The sequence below is a fragment of the Coccidioides posadasii genome, chromosome 3, assembly GCF_018416015.2.
Source record: "Coccidioides posadasii str. Silveira chromosome 3, complete sequence".
Taxonomy (NCBI): domain Eukaryota; kingdom Fungi; phylum Ascomycota; class Eurotiomycetes; order Onygenales; family Onygenaceae; genus Coccidioides; species Coccidioides posadasii.
Genome location: NC_089409.1, coordinates 4,317,755 through 4,337,454, shown reverse-complemented (window position 1 = coordinate 4,337,454; position 19,700 = coordinate 4,317,755). Strand labels below are relative to the sequence as shown.

The window sequence follows — 19,700 nt, the reverse complement described above, 5'->3', positions numbered from 1 at the left end:
GACAATCGTGATGCATTAAGTCTTGAGTATCCAAAAAGAACGTTTCAACACGCACTCGGCTTCATCATATCGCGGCGGTAACTCGGGAGGCGGAAGAGCAAATGCGACCTCAAGCGTCCGGTTCTTGCGAATCCGGGACAACCCCGTGCTCCTCAAAAAGCAAAGAGCTACGAAGAAATGATATTATCGAAAAGCCATCAGAAGCTCTGAGACATTTAAATGCACTTCATATATGCCCAAATCCTGTCTATACGTCACAGTCAACCCTTTTGCAAGAGCCATTAACCTCCCTAAGTCGGAAGAAATAGTCATCACCCATTAATACCAAATGACTCAATTGACACTCAAGCCAGGAGTGCACGCAGCAGACCTTTCCTAAGCGAACGAACCAGTAAACCTCTAGGGACCATTAAACACTGATTAAAAGATATAGGAGCAAAGTGACGAGTCTGTTGTACACATTGTAAGTCGAAGAGAAAAAGACCCTCCACAACATCCAAAGGAAGCCAAGAAAGGAAGATGGAACAAAAGAGAAATCGGTTTAATTCTTGGTATTCGATGGTGTGTATCCGTCATAATGCAGGTATTCTATTGATCATTAATTCGTAGCACATGTTTACTTAATGAAAGGAAAGGGGCCCTAAAATAAGTGGAGGCCGACGTATATCAGGTATTCCTGTCGCAGATCGGGAAGAACCAAATGCGCGGTAAGATATATGACACGAGGTCGCGAAATGGAGCTGTAATCAAGTTCTTGGAGAAGAGATCAGGGACTCGGCTTCCTTCGGATCTGCCCCAAGGACACGAACAAGATAATCAATGCTAGAAAAAGGTAATCAGCAAACGGATCCACATCCATGATATTCACAGCAATATTGTCGATTCCAAATTTGGTTTTAGAGGTTGATCTTACCTCGCCTCCGTTGCAAGTCGCCGTTTTTCCTTGAGAAACTCAGCCTGGCAGACCTCCCAGACGGCAGTACGCTGCTTGGGTGATATGGTTTTGATTCGCATCTTAAATAGACCACTAACAGGCCTATGGTCGGACACGCGGACTTCATGCCGTCTGTATTGTAATTGCTTTATTCTGCCAACACCACGGTAAAGAAGCCGATCGCACCAAGCCGGTGAGCGTTTCTTCTCGCTGGAGTCATAATTATCGGTGCCGACGTCGTACTTATACGTAGGAGCGAATGTAATGGGTGCTTCATTGAAGGAGCGTAGCCGAAAGCCAGGGTTTTTGCGTTTAGATGCAAGTAACTGATCTCGATCAAGGAGTTTAGGTAGGTTGTTTGCCTTAATGGCCTCAAGAACGGTATTCCGAGGTATTGAATCAATACGGTAGTTAAGATCCCCGTTCAAGATGCAGATCTCATGGTCGAGAATCATGGACCCGTCGCCGCCTCCAACGAAACGGTCAATGCGTGCCGAGGAACTTGGCTCCATTGGGAGTGACTCGCTCTCCATTATCGCAGCAATGTCATTGTTACGATGAGCGGTTTGAGTTTGACCAGCTGCCAGGTGACAGTTGACGAAGCAAACGGAAGTATCGTCCAGGATAAACCGAAGAATAAGAGCGCCCTAAATTCAGTGTTAACTACAAGGATCGCTGGATGGGCCTTTAGGCCTTTACGGACCTTGTTTCCGTGCAAACCACCCATTCCTCGCTTGACCTCTGCAGCGCTTATGTTCGTGATTCTCTGGCGCTCGTCCTGTTTTACAAATACACAGGTAAACAACCCAATGAGGCTTGCGGTGTGGAGTAATACGTAAGTAGTATCTAGTGGCATGAATTCGCGGATGCACATCGCAAGGTGGTCTCTCCAAACGCGATATCGCCGGCTCACATGCTCCATATCGTGGTCTTTCTTTTTACTGCCTTTGAGCAAGCTTTCTAAGAAGGGGGTTAGTGGGACCATATCGAAATCGAACATTTCAGATCTAGGTACTAACTTGCTGTGATCTTCTTATTCTCCAAGTCAACAAGCTCCTGGAAGCCAAAGACCAAGATATCCGGTGGATTTTCTGGATGGATTGCATCTCCTATAAAATTGCTGTTGGGAAGATTTCCTGGTACCGCTGCCCCGGCATTCCATGTCAAGACAGCAGCAGTGATCTCACGAAATTCGCAATATTCCACATCTCGACCTTGCATCTTTGCTTCTATTGAATATATTAGCCCTGCCATGTAAGGTTCGGAGGTCATTCTGTGTGACATACCGAGCCAGTCATCCTCCAGCATTCCATCCCAGGCGCGAATGTAGTTATCAACGCCCAAAGAGACAACCTGAAGCCTGTTTACCGTCCAAATACTACTATGATCAAGTAACATCCCACAGACACCGTGGTGATGCGCTTCCCAATCCTTTTTCACCGTCCAGGGGTCTGTAGATATATCGTACACATATATCATACCCGTCTTATAACCAGCCCAAAGATAGTCGCCGACCATAGCAAGTGAACTGATCTTATACACGCTAACGTTGACAGTCCCTAGGCATGTGAAATCTCGGGAAGAATACATCGTAACCTTCCCATCAGCATGTCCCAAATACACCACGCCTCGTTTCGTGCAGGCAGTGCCGGAGGTTACATCCCCAGAATGAACTTTTCCCAGAGGCGATCTGAGTACTTGAAAGGAATCATCGTCTTTGCTTGGTCTATATAGCCTGATTTCTTTCCCAGTTGCATACCACAGGATGCCGTCCACAACCATGGAAAATGTGGGCCCTTTTGGAACTCTGTCGTAAGGATGGTTGTAGCTGTATTGAAGATTCGGCGAGCCGGATTCATCTGGAGGCCAAACAAGCAACTTCCCGTCATCGTCAAGAGTCCAGAGTTCTTTTCTGTAACGGTACATCTTGATGACTTCCCTCCGAGAAGGGGAGAACCTGGACGAGATAATAGCTTGTGTGGTAATATCGACTTCGCAGATTTCCCCGGTGTTCAGTCCGATCCATACCGCTTTACCTTCTTCATCCACGGTTCTTCCTGGTTTGAACGCGATGGACAGACCTTTCACAGATTCTCCATGGCTTAAGTTCAAGATCTGTTCACCTGTCACAAGATTCCAGACCTTGGTGAAGAAACCGGTGCTACATGCGTATGACCCGCAAACATCGAATATTCTAGTATCGTGTTTTGTATGGATACCACGGGTCCCTGTGCGAAAAACTGGTGCGCGACGGTTCGTATGCGAAGCATCTGGATAATCCATCCTAGGAATGCTGGCCTCGTCTGAGAGAGAACGCGGCTCTGCGACTTCTTCGCGGGGCACGCTCGAAATGTGAAGCTTTGAAGATGCATTTGAGGGAATCGTTGGCAGTCGAGGAGGAACGGGTGACATTGGGGTTTGCGGCGTTGAATGGTGACCCTCGGATGAGATTCGTATTGACAAATTACTATCTCTTCGAGGGGGAGGAGGTGGGGGAAACTTCACGGTAGATTGGCCATTTAGAACCCGCAGCGATTGTATGTGGCCTCCCTCTTGGAGTTGCGGTGAGACCGATAATGGAGATGGATGGCTTGAGCTATCCGGGCTTGAGTGCGGAATGGGACGAGGCAAGGGAGCTCTTCGAGAGGAGGGAGATTTCGATCGCGGAGGCAAACCAGGTCTGTCTTCCGGCTCGTCACTGGTAGCAAGTTTCTCAGCAAGGGTTTGTATCGGTCTGGCACTCCTTGGAAATGTTCCCCCTTTCTTCACTGGGGGAGGAGGTGGTGGCGGTTTCGTATCTCGGTTAGGAATAGGCTTCGGTTTCGTTTGAGTTGAAGGACTTGTTTCTCTGATATGCCCGCCAAGTGGTCGCGGCGAGGATCGAGGTTCGAGCCGGGGTTGATTGCTTGGTGAATCAAGAGACGATGGAGACGACGAAAGGAGATTCGATCCCCGTCCTCGGGCGGCCGACAGTGGAGGGGACTTTTCAGGGCTACTAGGTGGCGTGCTAAACGGAGATACTCTGTCCTCGAACGAAGTCCTCTGGGACGAAACAAGGAAGGAGTTCGCATGAGTGTCTAAGCTCCCCACAATCCCTGGCTTTTTAGCTGGTATCTTAGGTTTTTCTGCCCTGTTCACAGGCGGAGGTTGCGAAAAGCTCTTAGGGCCTTTGCTAACATCCTCATCTCTATCCGCCGACCTTCTCCCGTCGGAAACAACTATGCCTGGCGAGTCAAGTAAAGAGGGTTTTGGTCGAATTGGCGAGCGGTTAGGGCTGCGTTGCATTGGGGGAGACGTGCCATGTAAATCCCTATCATTTCGCGAACTGTGAAAGAAACTCCTCCGGGGCGAAGTGACACCATTGGAAGGAGGAGATCGTGGCGATTCGACAGTGAGGGTAGGGCCTCGCGGGGAGGTAGAGTGGAAGTGCATTGACAGTGGCCGACCGAACCGTCGTCTACTCGGTGAATCCCCGGTCTGCGCCGGCTGCAGAGGCGCTGCAACAGTGTTTTGGCGTCCAGGCCGAGACGGTACCCATGGTGGCTCGGGGCGCGGTAAGTCCAGGGAAGCACGACCAAGGGGGATGTCATCATTCGAGGCTGGCGTCTTCAGTAAGCTCGACGAGGCATCGCGCGCATCTGGAGCCTTGCGATCTCGTTTGGATTGGGCTAAGTTCTCGAAATGCGACAGGAGTGAAGATACGGGCCGCTGTAGTGTAAAGGGACTGATGTCAGCTCCTCTCCAGGTTTCCAAATTGAAAGCGAAAAAACGGGACTCACGATAGATTCCTGTTCCGTATCTTCGGGCTCTTTCCGGTCCATCGTGATGTTAATATCTCGCAGTGTTTATGCTATCCACGGGGATGGTTCATCGGTAAGGAGGCTATTAAGTCTAAAAGAGAAAAGGAGAAGGGCGAAAAGGGGGAACTGCTGAGCTGTTCTGTCTGAGATGTACCGGCAAGGGTAGCGAGCAGTCTTGCGAAGTCCCCGTCAACCATCCCCAGGCTGGTAACAGGTGTCCGGAGTTGATATCGGGTCGCGCATGCAAGCCTCGAGAGTTCGGCTGGGTAGTACGAAAGAAGTAGAAAGTTGGCCAGCGGTTGACTACTGCGGACAGGGACCCGGGCTGCAGGGTGTCGACAAGAAACCGAACATGGGCTCTGCGCGACCGGTTTCAGGTAAATAAAGAGAGCGGCGATGTCTCGTGAGCGGGTTCGATGCTGGTGCTGCTCGATAAATTCACGGCGACGGGTGTTTGGCGGGTCGTCTGATTGGACGTGAAATTGACATGGAGGTGACTTACGTCGTCAGGCTCCATTTAGTTATTTTAGTTGGGGGTCAGTCTGAAGGTTGTTTCAGGGATTCCTCTTCACTTCACCCACCCCAGCGTAGTTTAGTTTAGTCAGTTCGCCGCCAGACCCAAGCCCGCCCTTGCGCTCACCCTCGGCCTTCTCGAACGTTCGCCTTGTCAGCAGCTATTCGAATGACAAAGCAAGCACCGCGCCAGGGGTAACTAGTTATTGAATCTCAAGTTACGAGAGAGATATAGGAAGCGGGAAGGATATTCTTCGCTTTTACTTCGGATACGGGAGTACAGCCCGCAAAATCTGCCCATAACTTCGACCATCAAAAGCTTCCCACACACACCCGTGCGATATTATGTGGTACGGGACAACCGCTCTTTGACAGTCTCGGATGAGGCTGGGAAGACATTCTTCTGCTGACGCCTGGACCAGCCACCACATTCTCAACGCGCAGGTGTCGATCCGGTCACCATGCTGCAAGTTTCCCCGAGTCCCTGGGCTACAGCGTGCTGAAACGGGATTTCTAACAGCCCTGAAGGTCGAAAATGGTTTGACTGTGTTGAATGCCACCGCGAACAGGAAAGCCATGAGCTCCTGCAGTCCTTTGAGATGGTTAGCGGATCTTGATCCTACGTCGTCCTGTGGGGAGAAATCGTATGTATGTCTAACGACGTTGCTTGTTGTTGCAGACATTTGCATGCAAGAAATGCAAGAAATGCTTCCGAAAGGACGCTTCAGAATTTGAGGAGAGGCACGTCCTTCATTGACACGCAAAATATTTACCGGGAGAAGTTGACTAAGAGGACTTTCTACATGCAGTGATGAGTATTGCCCCCATTGCGATAACCATTTTGTAATCGAAGCTGTCACACCCAAACCCGCCCTCAAGATCGAAGGAGAGGACGTTCGCGTCGACTCCAGAATGCTGAAGGACGAGAGAGTACGCCAGGAATCGCAAAGATCTATCTTCGATGTAAAGGAGGCTCCGAATAAATTGGGATAGATAGCCTACAGTTGCAGGGAATAACGACGTGATGAGAAAAGTTTTTGACAATATATGAGCTTCGGGTTTTCCCCCAAGGTATACACTCTAGATTAAACCGCGATCACAATACGTCTGTTTGAGTATGATAGAACGATTGCTTCTGATGAAAATGAGAACAAGAGTCTGAAAAAGGGCTGCATGGTCAAGTATCCCAACCCTTCAGCTCTCAGAACCTTCTCCGCCGGCCCGAGTCAGTATCGCGGCAGTGCCGGTCCCTGGGGTCCTACCCGTCTTTTTCTTCGCCGCTTCCTCTTGTTTCTCGGCCTCTATGCTCTTTACATACGTCTCGATCTGTTCGCTGGGGAGCATTTCCATTGGCTTTCCCGGGGCCATGATTGCGATTTCGATGTTCTTGGCGCCAGTTTGGACGACTTCGAGCAGCGATTTGATTGCGAGTTGGATGGTTTCTTCCCTGTCCATGCCATCCTTATGGTTTCGTTCCAAGAACTCTCGGACAGTTTTACTAGACCGGCCAATTGCATTTGCTTTCCTATAGATTCTTCAGTAGGTAGCTCTTGGGTTAAATGTTGAATCCTCGAACCCACCATGCGGAATATATGCCCGAAGGCTCGGTCTGGTAGAGGCGAGGAGTGGAGTCTCCGCTGTCAAATCCGACTACTAAGGTACTGATACCGAATGGCCGGACACCACCACTTTGAGTATAACGCTGCTGTACACCAGCGACGTACTTTGTAATGTATTCGATCGTTACGGGATCTTCGACCGTCAGTCGGTGAGATTGTGCCTCCACTCTCGCCTTATCGACCAATATTCTAGCATCTGCATTGAGACCGGCAAAGGCAAGGCAAACGTGTTCATCGATGAGGCCAATTTTGGAGGGGGTGATCCTTGTGTCTTGAAGCTTCATTGCCGATCGCTTTTCGCAGCCTAAAACGACGATATCTTTTCCTTTCACTCCAACCGCACAGGTACCTGGTGTGTGTAAGTTTTGTGGACGGGATGCTATTTACAGCGTCTCCGACGAACCTCTTTTGACGGCTTCCAAGGCGTATTCGACCTGGAAGACGTGCCCATCAGGGCTGGCATGGTGTTAGGGTACGCGCCTAGCGATTACATAGCTGGTGAGGGCCCAAAACATACCTAAAAACTAAATGCGAAGTAAAAGTTAGTGGATTAAACAAAGCTACATGGAGCTTGACTGCTTGGACTTACCTGAGAGAGCTCTGTCGTAGCCGGATGCCATTCTGGTCTATCGGTGTGCCGGGAGCGGATTCAGAAAGAAGCAGCAAAGGGGATAAGGGTCAAAAATATGGGCAGAGAAGGGGGAATATAGGATGGAATTGGGATACGGGGATGGGAAGCGGGTTTTGGGGCGTTGTGAACTGGCTGAAACCAGCTGCTGGTCGGGCTGGTGAGGTAGACGCGGCCGCCATCTGCCTGCGACGGGGCTAAGCGCGCGCTTGTCGAGTTACTCGCTTTTCTTTCCCCCCACCAAAATCAACGCCAAGACCTCACGTTGGAAAGTTCTCTCCTCCATCGAAGCCTCACGACGATCAGGCTCATGGGCTTCCAGCTATCAGAATATTGGACTATAACTACGTGTCCTACCGATAAATGCGTGCTCATCTTACTTCCCAAGAGTTTATGCAATCCATTGAAGAATTTGCATACTCTGCCGACAAGACGATGCTGTTGAGGTTAGGCAGCATGTTCCAAGTTTTCTCGCCCTATTCGTGATGGGTGAGAGCCTCTAGGTATGACTTTCATGCTTGATTGCCCCTCTCAATAGGGCTACGCAAAACGTACGAACTTCTCTCCGACGAAGCAATACGAACAGGGACCGGGGCCTGCTTGCTGCGGAGAAAGAATCTTGAACCCCGGTTTGGTCGAGTATCTCTGCAATAACATCTTTCCAGGTATAATCCAAAGGTCTGTTGCGGCAAGATTATTCAATGCTCTGCCCCTTTTTTGAGGCGCTAGGTCAGCATCCTCTCTTCGAGGCATTTTTGGCTCCGTCGACCGGGCTCTTTTGACTTAAACCCGCAAAAGCTCGTGTCGAAAGCTGGTGCCTATTAAATCTGAAGTTTGATTACACTGCTGTCCTACGAAAAGGCATGGCTTCTGCATATGCTTGAGCCTTCCTCACGTAGTGGCCATTTAGCCATTTGACCATTTCCAGCCTCAGAAACATAGTGTTCTCTCCCAAGGAAACTAAATGGGCATTCAGTCTCCGAGGTTGGTACAGATGCCGAGGGCACTTTGGATACTATGACCAAAGCCAGCAAACCAGTCAAGGGGCTGTTGAGGTATCAGCAGCAGACAGATCTCACACAACTTCATCCCTGGTCCATACATGTAAATGGTCAAAGACTTCCGGCATTCGTTTTCCACACTTGGGATCGAAAGGAAGGTTTGTGACATCCGCTCGAAGTTCGAAAGCCCCACTAGCTCCAATTCCGTCATAATGGACTTGATTGCGTTATAGCTTTGTGCTTTCGCTTTCACTATGTAGCGTAACACATATATTCCACATTTACTCCCGGTAATCCAATACTGAGAAGACATCTTTATCCTGCTGGTCAAATTGTTCTGCGGCCTCTCGGGAAAATCTAAGCCGCCGCCAGTCTCCGGCATTCCTGGCAACTTACCCCGGATTTCGGGTTTAAGCTTAACATTATTAACCTCGTTAGCCGAACACAATCCCCTATTACTTTGCTCAAGTTGTCGCGTTCAAAATCGCTATTGTGCACATAGTTACCACAATCCAGTGATGATTTTATGATATAGAACAAGCCAGCTTCGACGGTCACCGTTTGATCCCCCTCAGACCAGTTGTCGCGATCGCATCGAACCCCCTCACCTCCCCGCATCACCGTCGGGAACCGAAAGACGCCTCCACTATGGGGTTTAGAGGTCCATCCTGGGTGCACAATGCGTCGATAGACTCGATACCGGATTCAATTCCTATTTCTGAATTTATTCTAAACGAAAAGTATTGTCGAGCGGGCCTGACAGCTTCCAAAAAGCCGTTTATCTGGGGAGCTACGGGGGACGGATATTCTGCGGTTGAGGTCTCCCAGCGCGTTGACTACCTAGCACGAGCTCTTGCGAACGAGTTTGGGTGGCGGCCGAACCTGGGGACGGAATGGGATAAGACGATTTGCGTCTTTTCGCTGAATACAGTATGGATATCTACTGTTGAAAATTTATAAGTAGTTGGCAGCTGGGCCACACTAAACATACTGATAAATCTTCGCACATAGATTGATTTCTTCCCGCTGACATGGGCTGTCCATAGACTATCAGGAATAGCTTCTTTGGCCAGCGCAGCATATTCAGTAAATGAGCTTGCATATCAGCTCCAAGCGTCCAACGTCCACGCGCTATTTACCTGCTTACCACTATTGGACACAGCCTTGAAAGCAGCTGCAAAATGCGGCATTCCCAGGAACCGGGTTTATTTGCTAGATATGCCTCAGAGCTTTACTGGAAGTGGTTCAAAGCCTTTGAAATTTAAGACCGTCAACCAACTCATCGAAAAAGGCTCCAATCTTGACGAATTGGAGGATTTGAGATGGAAAAAGGGGCAGGCTGCCCGACAATGCGCTTATTTATGCTTCTCCAGTGGAACCTCGGGCCTTCCGGTGAGTAAAACCCAGGCCTGGCATTATTGCTTGGAGCCCTTAAGCTAATCCTATGCCGCCTAGAAAGGAGTTATGATTTCGCATATGAACGTGATCTCTCAAATCTCGCTTTTCAAGCTCTTTGAGGGCTATACTCGCACTGAGAATCAGAAGGATACGGTTCTCGGACTTCTACCCTACAGCCATATTTTCGGGTTATCTGTCTTTCACTCGGCAGTCTATCGAGGCGAGTGCGTCGTCGTTGTTCCAAAGTTCGAGCTTGCTACCCTCCTGGGGGCAATTGAAAGATGCAAAATCAATGTGCTTTACGTTGTAAGTAAAGCCGATTCATTCAAAATATCGGGCTCACAAGGCTTATCTCCTCATGCAGGTACCACCTGTCATTATCTCCATGGTTAAGAATGAAAGCCTCATGAAGAAGTATGAACTGAATAGCGTGCGCCATATAATCACGGGTGCGGCCCCTCTAGGGAACGAGACTGCGGAGGATCTCCATAGGGTATATCCAACATGGTCGATTCTCCAGGCGTACGGTGAGCTCTACTACGCAATTGCTCTGATAATGAAAATCCATCTCAGTTTCTAACCCCCCAGAAGGACTTACCGAAACCACTGCAGTCGCAACGCATACAAGTCCGCACGATATCTTCTTTGGTTCGTCCGGATGCCTCCTACCACTGCTGCAGGCACGATTGGTAACCCCTGACGGAACCGAGGTTGAGGAGTACGATACGCCAGGAGAACTTTTACTCCGTGGGCCGACCATTGTCCTGGGCTATCTCAATAACGAGGCGGCGAACAGGGAGACATTCCAAGACGGATGGCTACGAACAGGCGACGAGGCGGTTTTCCGGAAGAGTTTCAATGGAGAGGATCATGTCTTCATCGTCGACCGGATAAAAGAGTTGATCAAAGTTAAGGTAGGGAAACATCTAACCAGGAGGCCATCCCTTGGCCCGAATAGTCTTTGCATTATCCTAGTGGGGGAGCTAACTGGAGTTTTATTCTTTCTCTTTTATAGGGGTTCCAAGTAGCGCCAGCAGAACTGGAGGCTCACCTCCTCACGCACCCGGCGGTCGCTGATACCGCAGTCATCGGTGTCCACGACGATTCAGCGGGTGAAGTGCCCAAGGCCTTTGTCGTGAAGGCCAGCGAGATAACAGTTGACCATCAAACACTGATCCACGACATCCAAAAACATGTCCAGGACCATAAGGCGCATTATAAATGGCTACATGGTGGGATCGAGTTTATTGATGCTATTCCAAAAAGTGCGAGTGGGAAGATATTGAGGCGATATCTAAGGGATAAAGAACGTGAGACGAGAAGAAGAGGGGGTTCAAAGATATGATTATCTGTAATTAGTCTAGTTGCATACCCAGCAGGGCATGTTCATAAGCACAATGAACAGATATAGCTTTGACAACCACTGGTTGGAGCCAAGGGGAAGAGGTTGTTTGTTGCTTTCCGTCTCGCCCTTCCAGGACAATGCGCGTTGACTTAATACCCCTACCATCGAATTATTGGGCTTCCACGAAAATGAGACCTCTCTCCTTCAAAAGTTGGAGGACGTGGATCGCATAAAAGACCAGCTAAGAGCCCAATCATTAACCAGTTGAACACCAAATAGATATCCCACTTTGAAGACTAGCAGAGCAGAGTAACTTAAAAGGATGGATTACTTTATTAAAATTTTTCCATCACACACCCAATGTCCATCTACCCAAGAAGTCAACATTATGGTCAAAATATATAATGGCTACTGGACATTCACCCCTGAAGTCATTGACTAGAATAGCCCAAGAATATACCAGAAAAAAGATTAGGAAAAAAAAAATCAACAATATTATGCAATATACATGTCGGCATCATTATGTCATCCAGGGGTCCTGTGACAATTGCAAGAAGGGAAGATATATCTGCTAAGTGGCAAGTAAAAGGCGCAGCCAAACATGTGTGTCGTATTTGCGATCTCATTATTGTAGGTGCATTGAGGCTGTCAGATGGGTATCTTAAAAAAACATAGCGCGTCATGTAACCATTGGCGGGTGGCTTTCTGACTTTCAGTCGTTTTTAAGGTCTTTGTATTCAGCCTCATTGGAGGGAGAAGGACACGGAGAGGGCGATAGGCTCCGCTCCCACTCGGCCATCAAACTCGATGCTGTCCGTGTTAAATTCGAAGGCCGGAGCTTCGTTAACGCCGGCCATGGAATACTGTCAGATGGAGCACTGTCGGTGCCATTTTCAATTTCGATGGTTTTAAGGTCTGCGAAACTGCGAGACCGTTAGTTATATCCAAATAATAAAACGGTTTGGCGGCGTTGAAAAGGTGCTGACCTTGCACTTGTCCGAGGACTGCTTGCCCCCGTCGAAGGCGATGGGTCTCGCCTGGAAGAAGGGAATGTGGAACTGCTTGACGATGGAGTATGGGTTTTGGGTTGAGGGGTATCCCATACATCCCAGTTATCATCCACATCCAAAAGATTGGACTCTTTAGCATTCTGCTTTCCACCCTTATTCTTGGAAGAACTGTAACTTGCTTTGGGCTTTTCGGGAGGGTCAATGCCGAATTCACTCCAGAAGGAGACGTCTTCCTGCTTCGAAACGGATGCCCTAGCCTCCGGTATCTTCTTCGATGTAGCAGGCCTGGCGGCGGTCGACGATCCCACGGACTGTTCTCGACTTGCAGTAGCGTCCATACCGGTCCGTCGAGACGGACGAGACGATGAACGATGGACTGCATACATGGACCTTGACTCTGTCGCATTGATTCCTTCTTCGCCAACCGTAGCTTGACGGATATCCTCCAAGAATGTCCATAATCCATCTTTGAAATCCGACGCCATCTGCTTCCCAGTGCGCATCAGCGTCTCAGCGGTCCCATCTTGAGTCATTGGCAATGAACGCCGCCATAAATTCCGCTCATCTTGCATTTTTATTCTGGCCGTAGAGATAGCACCTTCGGCATTTTTCGGGTCGTCGCGATCAAGGGAAGGAAGAGTGGCAGATCTGGGGTGACTGGATCCTCTAACAAGCTGAGGGTTTCGCGACGAACTGGTATTCGTTCCGAGGGATAGAGGTTCCAGCCCGTTAGGGGACAGCAACGAGAGAGTTCTGACGTGACGAGAACTTTGAAAAACCGTTCGCGGACGTCCGGATGAAATGGAGCCATTTCCGGTAGGATATTGCTGGGTTAACTGCCTCAAGGTATTCCTTCTATCCAGCTCGCGACTCATTCTTGTCTGCAATGCGACTTTGGTAAGGTCAGAAGGCGCGGCTCGTTCAGGATCGATACCGTTCGCAGTCGGTTCATCAGCCGGCGTCTTGAGGGGTTTCATCACTTCTGCGTGATTGACGATCTCGGTCCTCCTCCTTCCTTTCTCCCCCATAGCCCACTGTTTTTTTAGGCTCACAAGTTCGGCTTCAGCCTTTTGAAGTTCTTCTCTTAGCTCCAGCACCTTTCTCTCCTGGGCCGCAAGAGCGGTTAGGAACATGTATCCTTCATCGACGGGTTCACTCAACGCTGGGGTTGCGGTTGAGGATCGACCCGGGGAGGGAAACGTCGAGGAACTGGCGAGTGGCGACATGATGTGTGTGGACGGCGAGGCCAGATCAGACGAAACGGGGTGTGTGGTGATAGGAAAATTGAGTGTCAAGCGTTTCGAGTGGCGTGCGGCAGCATTAGGACGAGATACCCGTTGTCGTCGTTGCCCTTCATTCTCCAGCTCCGGGTCGAGCAACGGGGGCTTACCCCGAGAAGGTTCAGGGCTCCAGAGGTCATCCATGGGACCAACTAGCAGTCGTCACGCATCTATCATGTAAGAGTTCCAAACAAAAGAAAAAGAAAAAGTAAAAAAAAAACTGGTATCATTCGGGATGTATGCGGCTCGTCATTGCTTCAAGCACAATGAAAGCTGAAGCCCAACAGACTCGTTTCGACGACCAGAAAAGCAAAACGGCGAGCTCAGGGGAGATTATAACGGTCAGGACGGCGAGGGACCGTCAGCTTCGAACGGGGCTTCGTTTCAGCAGAATGGAGCTGGCTGCCGCGTCCGGCTAGCCGCTTGAGGCCTAGCGCGGCTGCCATCCACACGCAACCCGCTCGCTTCCTTTACCGCCGCATCTTCAGGAGAGACTCAAGAGGAGACACCTAAGCTGCTTCGGCGAGTAGATAGCCGCGCCGGAGACGAAGATATCGGACAACTGGCATTGAAACCTGCTACATAATATCCGTCTAAACCATAGATGGCCTGTGGGCCCTTATTGGTTGAAACTCCGAACAAGAAAGCGAGAGCAGATAGATCAGAGCTCCAAAGACACAAAACATAGTGTGGGATATCCGGAAAACAGAATAACGCCAAACAACCGGGCATATGTAGATTTAAATTGAAAAAAAAAAAAAAAAAAAAAAAAAAAAAAGAAAAAAAACAGAGAGAGAGAGAGAGAGAGAGAGAGAACAAGATGGCCCATTCACATACCAAGTCGAAATGTCGCCTCGCGACGCCCGCTTAACGCCGCCCAATGGAAGGCTCCTGAAATTTCCAAAATCCCGAACGAATGGTAGAAGTACGGATCAACCGCTGGACAAGCAAGCAACAGCCGAGAGAAGAAAAAAAAGGGTAGAAAGGGAACGAGCGAAGGTACGAAAACGCCAAAATGCAATGAAAGTGATATCAGGCAAAGTCACTCGAACGACATCCATATTATACATGAAATATGATCCTCAACCAAAAAAAAAAAAAAAAAAAAAAAGATATTTCGGGGTGCAATTCGATGTTCCCCCTGGATATCTTTTACAAAATCACGGTTTAGGGAGCCGCCCATCTGTTCCGCAAACCTTCACTCCAACGGCCATAGAGAACGTCAGCAAGCTGCTTGGTATGCTCCATGCCAGGAACTGACCGGCCTGGAAGCTTCGGGTTTCCAAGATACCATGGCTGTTCCGCTGCAAGCTGTGCTGACTGGCGTCTCTTATGGCTCTTAAGGTGCGGGTTGTTTTGAGCAAGCATTAGCTTTGGTCTTTGCGGAGATTCAATTGGAGCAGGCTTGGAAAGAGCGCCGGCGGTTTTGGGGTCTCTGTGCACAATACCAGTTAGCTACATGCTTGCATTATTACGGCATAGGATGGAACGGGTCACCTACACTTGAAGTTTTTCATAGGACGCCTTGACAATCTGATAGAGACCCTCTGGGTCAACCATTTCAAGCTCGCTCCAGGCTTCTGCGAGCCGTGAAATGGCCTCTCTTTTGTCTTGGTCCCATGTGTTCGCCAATGCCTCCTGGCATGCCAGTCCGACACCGCAGCTGTACATCCTTCTACCAATCGCAGCTTCCTTGCTTTGTGGCTCGGGGGAGAACAGCGTTTTCGGAGCATGGGTTTCATCCATTCCGGGAATAGTGCCCGAAATTTCATTCTCGCAGTCCTCTCTATCGGAGAGGCGGCGGAATTGCCTTACCGTGGATGGGCTGTTGCCAAATGTGAGGTCAACTCCTAAGGGTTGCTTTGCACCGCTCGATTTTCGTTTGCTAGTTGATCGTCTGATGGATGATGTCCGCTCCAAAACGGAAGTCCGTCTCACAGTCGAGTTTCTCACAGGTTTTGGCTCGGACGTGGGCTCAGTAACGTCAAGATGGTCCATCGTCTCAGCAACCTCGTCAAGGTCTTCGAGGGAGTGTGTTGCGGCCCTTAATCGCTTCTGGGTATTCTTTGCGGAAGCTATAGTACCAGGCTTGACAGTATCGAATACCCAACCATCGTCATCATCGCTACGAGTAATGGTATTCCTGTTCTGGCTGTTAGCGCCTGCAACTGCCCGAGTTTCTGGAGTAGCTCCATACAATGATTCTGCGTAGTATTTCACGTTATCTGAAACTCCCTTGGTTGCCTCCCATTCCTGACGCCTCTGGATTAATTCTTGCAAAGGTTCCGTTTTCACCGCTCCTCGGATGAATCTATGCCTCAGTAGTTCTTTTGCGGTAGGCCGTCGATCCGGATCTTTGATTAGACATTGGGCAATAAAATCTCTGAAATGAGCGCTATACTTGTTCCCTTCCAACCTGGGAGCAGGCGCTTTCGGGATGAGAAACAACACTTTCATCGGGTGTGTGCTCGCGTGCGGAGGCTCTCCATTAATCATCTCCATCGCAGTAATACCAAGCGACCAAATATCGGCTTTAAAGTCATATCCCGCTTGCTGAATGACTTCCGGCGCCATCCAGAATGGAGTCCCGACAAGGGTATTCCGTTGGGATTTGATGTTTGTGAGTTGCGCTGCGACCCCGAAATCCGCAAGCTTAACTTTTCCCGTCTGCGACAAGAGGACATTGGCGGCTTTTATATCACGATGAATTTTCCCTTCATGGTGCAGATAGTCTAAACCTAGCAGAAGTTGGTGGCAGATGATTGCGATATGTGCTTCGTTGAATGGCCCTGGTTTAAGCTATGTGCGGTCAGTAAAATGGTTGCGCAACTTGAAAAGAAGCGACAGGATAGAGTACCAAGTCAAGGCAAGAGCCTCCACCTAGGTATTCCATCACGATCCATAGCTTATGTCCTCTCAGGAAACTAGTCTTGTATTGTGTAACGTAGGGACTCGCGCACGTAGCCAACACCGAGATCTCCTGTTGAATTTCCTGGATATCATCGTCGCTCGACTCGAGATCGATCTATTGTCGAGAGAAGGGAAAGGTAAGCATCTGACGCGAAGCGTTCCGTTCTATTTTTGTTTCGTACATGTTTGATCGCGACAATCTCCCCGGTCGCCTTCTCGATGGCCTTGTACACGACCCCGAAACTTCCACCTATGGAGAATAGAAAGTTAGGAAGTGTGATGTATCACCGGACAACCAATCGAGACACAACTCACTCCCAAGCTCCTCGAGCACCTGATAATGATTTGCTAACGCGCCCTCATCAGCCATTTTTTTTTTTTTTTTTTTTGCAGGTGAAGAACAATGGCTTTCAATCGTTTTTTTATTCTTTTTTTGGAATTGTTTGGGTTTTCGAGAGCTCGGGCTCTGCTGGATAGCAATTGCAACCAAACCAAACCAGCAAATGTCAGCAGAACGGGTCGTATTCGAGAAAAGTGCAGTACAAGATCATGGTGAAATCTAGATGCAAGGAATGTATCCACTGGCGCTTAGAAAGCTAGCGGGGTTGTGAGTGGATGGCTAATCTTTGATTTTCTCCCGAGACAGTGTTTTGAAGGGTCAACAAGGCAGGTTGTCTAGGGCAACAGCCGACACGTTGTCAGTGCTTTGGCATCCCGAGCCTATGGTAGCGTCCTGGGCTGGTCGGGTTTCCGAACGCCTGACGAACGCGTTGGACAAGGAAAATCCCGGACAATCGACCTGCACGCTTCTTCCTCCTGTTTGGTGGAGGGAGCGATCTCCTCAACTCAATTACTGCTCGGTAACTAGCCAACTACGGAGTGCTCCGTACATCCTGAAGTTACGTAGTACAGTGGCAAACAGAAGTCAACGCATTTCTCTGATTCTAAAGAATATAGCAATTAAATAACTCCTAGAGTATATCGAAAGAAGTAGCATCTATATTTGGTGTACAGGGGTTCAAGGACGATTAGAGATATTTATATGGGTTCATTATTCCATTCTGTGGCAGCCATATTAGCAGAATTCACTTGTACTGAAGGATGGGAAGTGGGCAATGCTCACCGGATCATAAAGATTTTTCAATTGTTTCATCAGCTTGATCATGGTATCATTCTTGCTGTATCCAATGAATTCCTTCTTCGCGATTCCCAACCCGTGCTCGGCACTAATGCTGCCATTCCGCCTTTGAATCCATTCGTACACCCACGGTTCAATCATATTTTCCACTTCTTTTGTGTATTTTCTCACAGCGACATTCAAGTGGAGATTCGAGTCGCCCATGTGGCCATAACCCAAAACCTCGCGGACGGGGTAGCTATCATCATCGCCAACCAATCCCGCCTTAGTGAGGCGCTCCTTTGTGTCTTCGACGAGCTGGTAAAGCTCTGCAAGCGGGATGGAGACGTCGTACTTGTATGTCCCTCCAAGATGGCTCAGCGCTTCAGTAATTCCTTCTCTCCAGCGCCATAGTGATTGAGCCTGGGTATCGTCCTGAGCCAAAACGCCATCTTCAACGATGGACTCACCCATAACGTGTTCCAAATATGCTTCCAACTTGGCGCTGTCGTGTTCTCCATTGGAGCCGCTGGTTTCAATAAGGCAGTAGAATGGATAAGACCCCTCAAGTGGCTTCTTGAGGCCCGTAACATCAAAAACCATATCCTGGCTTCGTCCATCCATCAATTCAAAAGCGGAGAGAATTTCGGACAAATGAACCTTGGCCTCACGGAAAGCCTTGCGTACATGGTCGTAGCTCTGCAGCCCAAAATAGGCAACGTTAACGGCTTTCGGGCGCTGAGGACAGATTATCGAAGCACCCGTAATGATACCGATTGTTCCCTCCCCGCCAATGAAGAGATGCTTTAAATCATATCCAGTGTTGTTCTTCCGCAGAGCGCACATGTCGTCAACGATGGTACCGTCGGGAAGCACAGCTTCTAGACCAAGGACATTTCCATGTAAACTCCCATAACGAAGCAGTCGTAGTCCGCCAGCATTTGTTGCCAGGTTCCCTCCGATATGACAAGACCCCTTGGCACCCAGGTCAAGCGGGAAAATGTGATTCCTGTCCGCGAGATACTTCTCAGCCACCTCGAGAATAACACCCGCATCCACAGAAATGACACCTGAATTCTCATCGAAGGACCTAATCTGGTTCATGCGTGACATGTTTATCACGATCTCATCGAACACCGGCACGCCACCACCGACCAATCCAGTATTCCCACCCTGCGGTACCACGGCCAGCCTGTTTGTATTGCAATACTGTAGTATCAGGCTCACTTCCCTGGTGGATTGCGGCTTCAAGACGAGCCTTGTATGCCCTCGATACTTTTTCATCCAATCTCGATTGAATGGCTCGATGTCGTCGGCCGCATCCGCAGTGACGCCGTCGATGACTGCCGACTGCGCACCGAGAAGATCTTTGAAGTGTTGGACATGTTCGCTGGTTATTTCGGAGAAGCTTGGGTTTCGTTTGATCTGCGGGTACGCGTCCGTGGTGAACTTGGGTTGCGTCGTAGGCGTGGTGGAGGAAGAGGGCTGGTGGGCCTCCAGGGCAGCCGTTGTGGTGTTGAACGGCCGGATCGAGAGGCAGAGGGGCTGTCGGTGTCGGAGATTGAACTGACCCCTGCTTGTGCGCGCCCGCCGAAAGGCGAGAGCCAGATTCCTTGAGCCCGACATGGCCCACGATGCGGTTGTCTTTGCTTCGAGAAAACGAAAGGGACAGGAAGAAACCAAGATACAAGCTTTTCGGGAAAAAGAGCTGAGCGGTAGCTTATTCACATCTTCCTTGGCCGCCGCGCTCGGCAAAATCCCGGAAATTCCTGGGACCCAGACAGGCAAGGAACAGAGCACATCGCCACACCCATTGTGATGTTGACGCTCTTCTGCTTTTTTCTGGTTGAAACAATTAATTCTACCATCAAGCAGGACGCCAGGTGAAGGGATTATTATATACTCCGTTACAGAGTGCGTGGACAGCAGCCAAAGAGGAGTACTTTCTATTTCTTACAGAAGAAGTTGCACGCTCTGATCCACAGAGGATAGGGGTATACTAGTTATACGGAGTAGAGGTCTGTACGTACATCGGGTAAGGAGAAAACTACTGATGTGAATGGTTATGTTAAGTTACTGGGTCCTGTGGCCCCGGTATCATTGTTCATCCTGGGGGCTATGGGATGGTGTTCTATGTCAAGGATC

General features: G+C 49.4%; 7 protein-coding genes across 7 annotated transcripts; 2 read left to right on the top strand and 5 right to left on the bottom strand.

The window, feature by feature from the left end:
• Nucleotides 1-78: 78 nt before the first annotated feature.
• Nucleotides 79-4,755, bottom strand: D8B26_006333 (uncharacterized protein; the record flags this gene model as incomplete). The annotated part of the gene is made up of 6 exons (XM_003069681.2): nt 79-822; nt 914-1,581; nt 1,638-1,894; nt 1,954-2,163; nt 2,221-4,642; nt 4,714-4,755. The coding sequence occupies 6 exons, from the start codon at nt 4,753-4,755 to the stop codon at nt 747-749; spliced, it is 3,675 nt and encodes a 1,224-aa protein (XP_003069727.2). The 3' UTR covers nt 79-746.
• A 554-nt stretch (nt 4,756-5,309) lies between these two features.
• D8B26_006332 (uncharacterized protein) lies at nt 5,310-6,240 on the top strand (the record flags this gene model as incomplete). The annotated part of the gene is made up of 5 exons (XM_003069682.2): nt 5,310-5,597; nt 5,670-5,713; nt 5,776-5,849; nt 5,927-5,988; nt 6,057-6,240. Exons 1-5 carry the CDS (start codon nt 5,593-5,595, stop codon nt 6,238-6,240), a joined length of 369 nt encoding a protein of 122 aa, XP_003069728.2. The 5' UTR covers nt 5,310-5,592.
• Nucleotides 6,109-7,486, bottom strand: PRE6 (Proteasome subunit alpha type-4; the record flags this gene model as incomplete). Its single annotated transcript, XM_003069683.2, has 5 exons — nt 6,109-6,772; nt 6,828-7,215; nt 7,270-7,322; nt 7,384-7,390; nt 7,456-7,486. 5 exons carry the CDS (start codon nt 7,484-7,486, stop codon nt 6,442-6,444), a joined length of 810 nt encoding a protein of 269 aa, XP_003069729.1. The 3' UTR covers nt 6,109-6,441.
• A 1,657-nt stretch (nt 7,487-9,143) lies between these two features.
• Nucleotides 9,144-11,289, top strand: D8B26_006330 (uncharacterized protein; the record flags this gene model as incomplete). Its single annotated transcript, XM_066125154.1, has 6 exons — nt 9,144-9,425; nt 9,507-9,887; nt 9,951-10,199; nt 10,258-10,420; nt 10,482-10,807; nt 10,909-11,289. The coding sequence occupies 6 exons, from the start codon at nt 9,144-9,146 to the stop codon at nt 11,236-11,238; spliced, it is 1,731 nt and encodes a 576-aa protein (XP_065981235.1). The 3' UTR covers nt 11,239-11,289.
• Nucleotides 11,290-11,585: 296 nt separating this feature from the next.
• D8B26_006329 (uncharacterized protein) lies at nt 11,586-13,624 on the bottom strand. Its single transcript, XM_066125153.1, has 2 exons — nt 12,225-13,624; nt 11,586-12,161 (listed from the first exon to the last, which is right to left on the bottom strand). Exons 1-2 carry the CDS (start codon nt 13,472-13,474, stop codon nt 11,951-11,953), a joined length of 1,461 nt encoding a protein of 486 aa, XP_065981234.1. The 5' UTR covers nt 13,475-13,624; the 3' UTR covers nt 11,586-11,950.
• Nucleotides 13,625-14,064: 440 nt separating this feature from the next.
• D8B26_006328 (uncharacterized protein) lies at nt 14,065-16,939 on the bottom strand. The gene is made up of 5 exons (XM_003069686.2): nt 16,754-16,939; nt 16,621-16,688; nt 16,386-16,553; nt 15,030-16,327; nt 14,065-14,963 (listed from the first exon to the last, which is right to left on the bottom strand). Exons 1-5 carry the CDS (start codon nt 16,806-16,808, stop codon nt 14,696-14,698), a joined length of 1,857 nt encoding a protein of 618 aa, XP_003069732.2. The 5' UTR covers nt 16,809-16,939; the 3' UTR covers nt 14,065-14,695.
• A 435-nt stretch (nt 16,940-17,374) lies between these two features.
• On the bottom strand, nt 17,375-19,208 carry D8B26_006327 (uncharacterized protein). The gene is made up of 2 exons (XM_003069687.2): nt 17,562-19,208; nt 17,375-17,499 (listed from the first exon to the last, which is right to left on the bottom strand). Exons 1-2 carry the CDS (start codon nt 19,179-19,181, stop codon nt 17,467-17,469), a joined length of 1,653 nt encoding a protein of 550 aa, XP_003069733.2. The 5' UTR covers nt 19,182-19,208; the 3' UTR covers nt 17,375-17,466.
• Between the last annotated feature and the right edge of the window lie 492 nt (nt 19,209-19,700).

What these genes read in the sequence shown, in the direction of transcription:
- D8B26_006329 (XM_066125153.1), bottom strand. Translation starts at nt 13,474, where the DNA reads ATGTCGCCACTCGCCAGTTCCTCGACGTTTCCCTCCCCGGGTCGATCC. An exon ending in AGTCCTCGGACAAGTGCAAG is followed by an intron (nt 12,162 to 12,224) that starts GTCAGCACCTTT and finishes ACGGTCTCGCAG; the next exon opens with TTTCGCAGACCTTAAAACCA.
- D8B26_006328 (XM_003069686.2), bottom strand. Translation starts at nt 16,808, where the DNA reads ATGGCTGATGAGGGCGCGTTAGCAAATCATTATCAGGTGCTCGAGGAG. An exon ending in GGTGCTCGAGGAGCTTGGGA is followed by an intron (nt 16,689 to 16,753) that starts GTGAGTTGTGTC and finishes TATTCTCCATAG; the next exon opens with GTGGAAGTTTCGGGGTCGTG. An exon ending in TCCTATGAAAAACTTCAAGT is followed by an intron (nt 14,964 to 15,029) that starts GTAGGTGACCCG and finishes TATTGTGCACAG; the next exon opens with AGACCCCAAAACCGCCGGCG.
- D8B26_006327 (XM_003069687.2), bottom strand. Translation starts at nt 19,181, where the DNA reads ATGTCGGGCTCAAGGAATCTGGCTCTCGCCTTTCGGCGGGCGCGCACA. An exon ending in TGAAAAATCTTTATGATCCG is followed by an intron (nt 17,500 to 17,561) that starts GTGAGCATTGCC and finishes TGGCTGCCACAG; the next exon opens with AATGGAATAATGAACCCATA.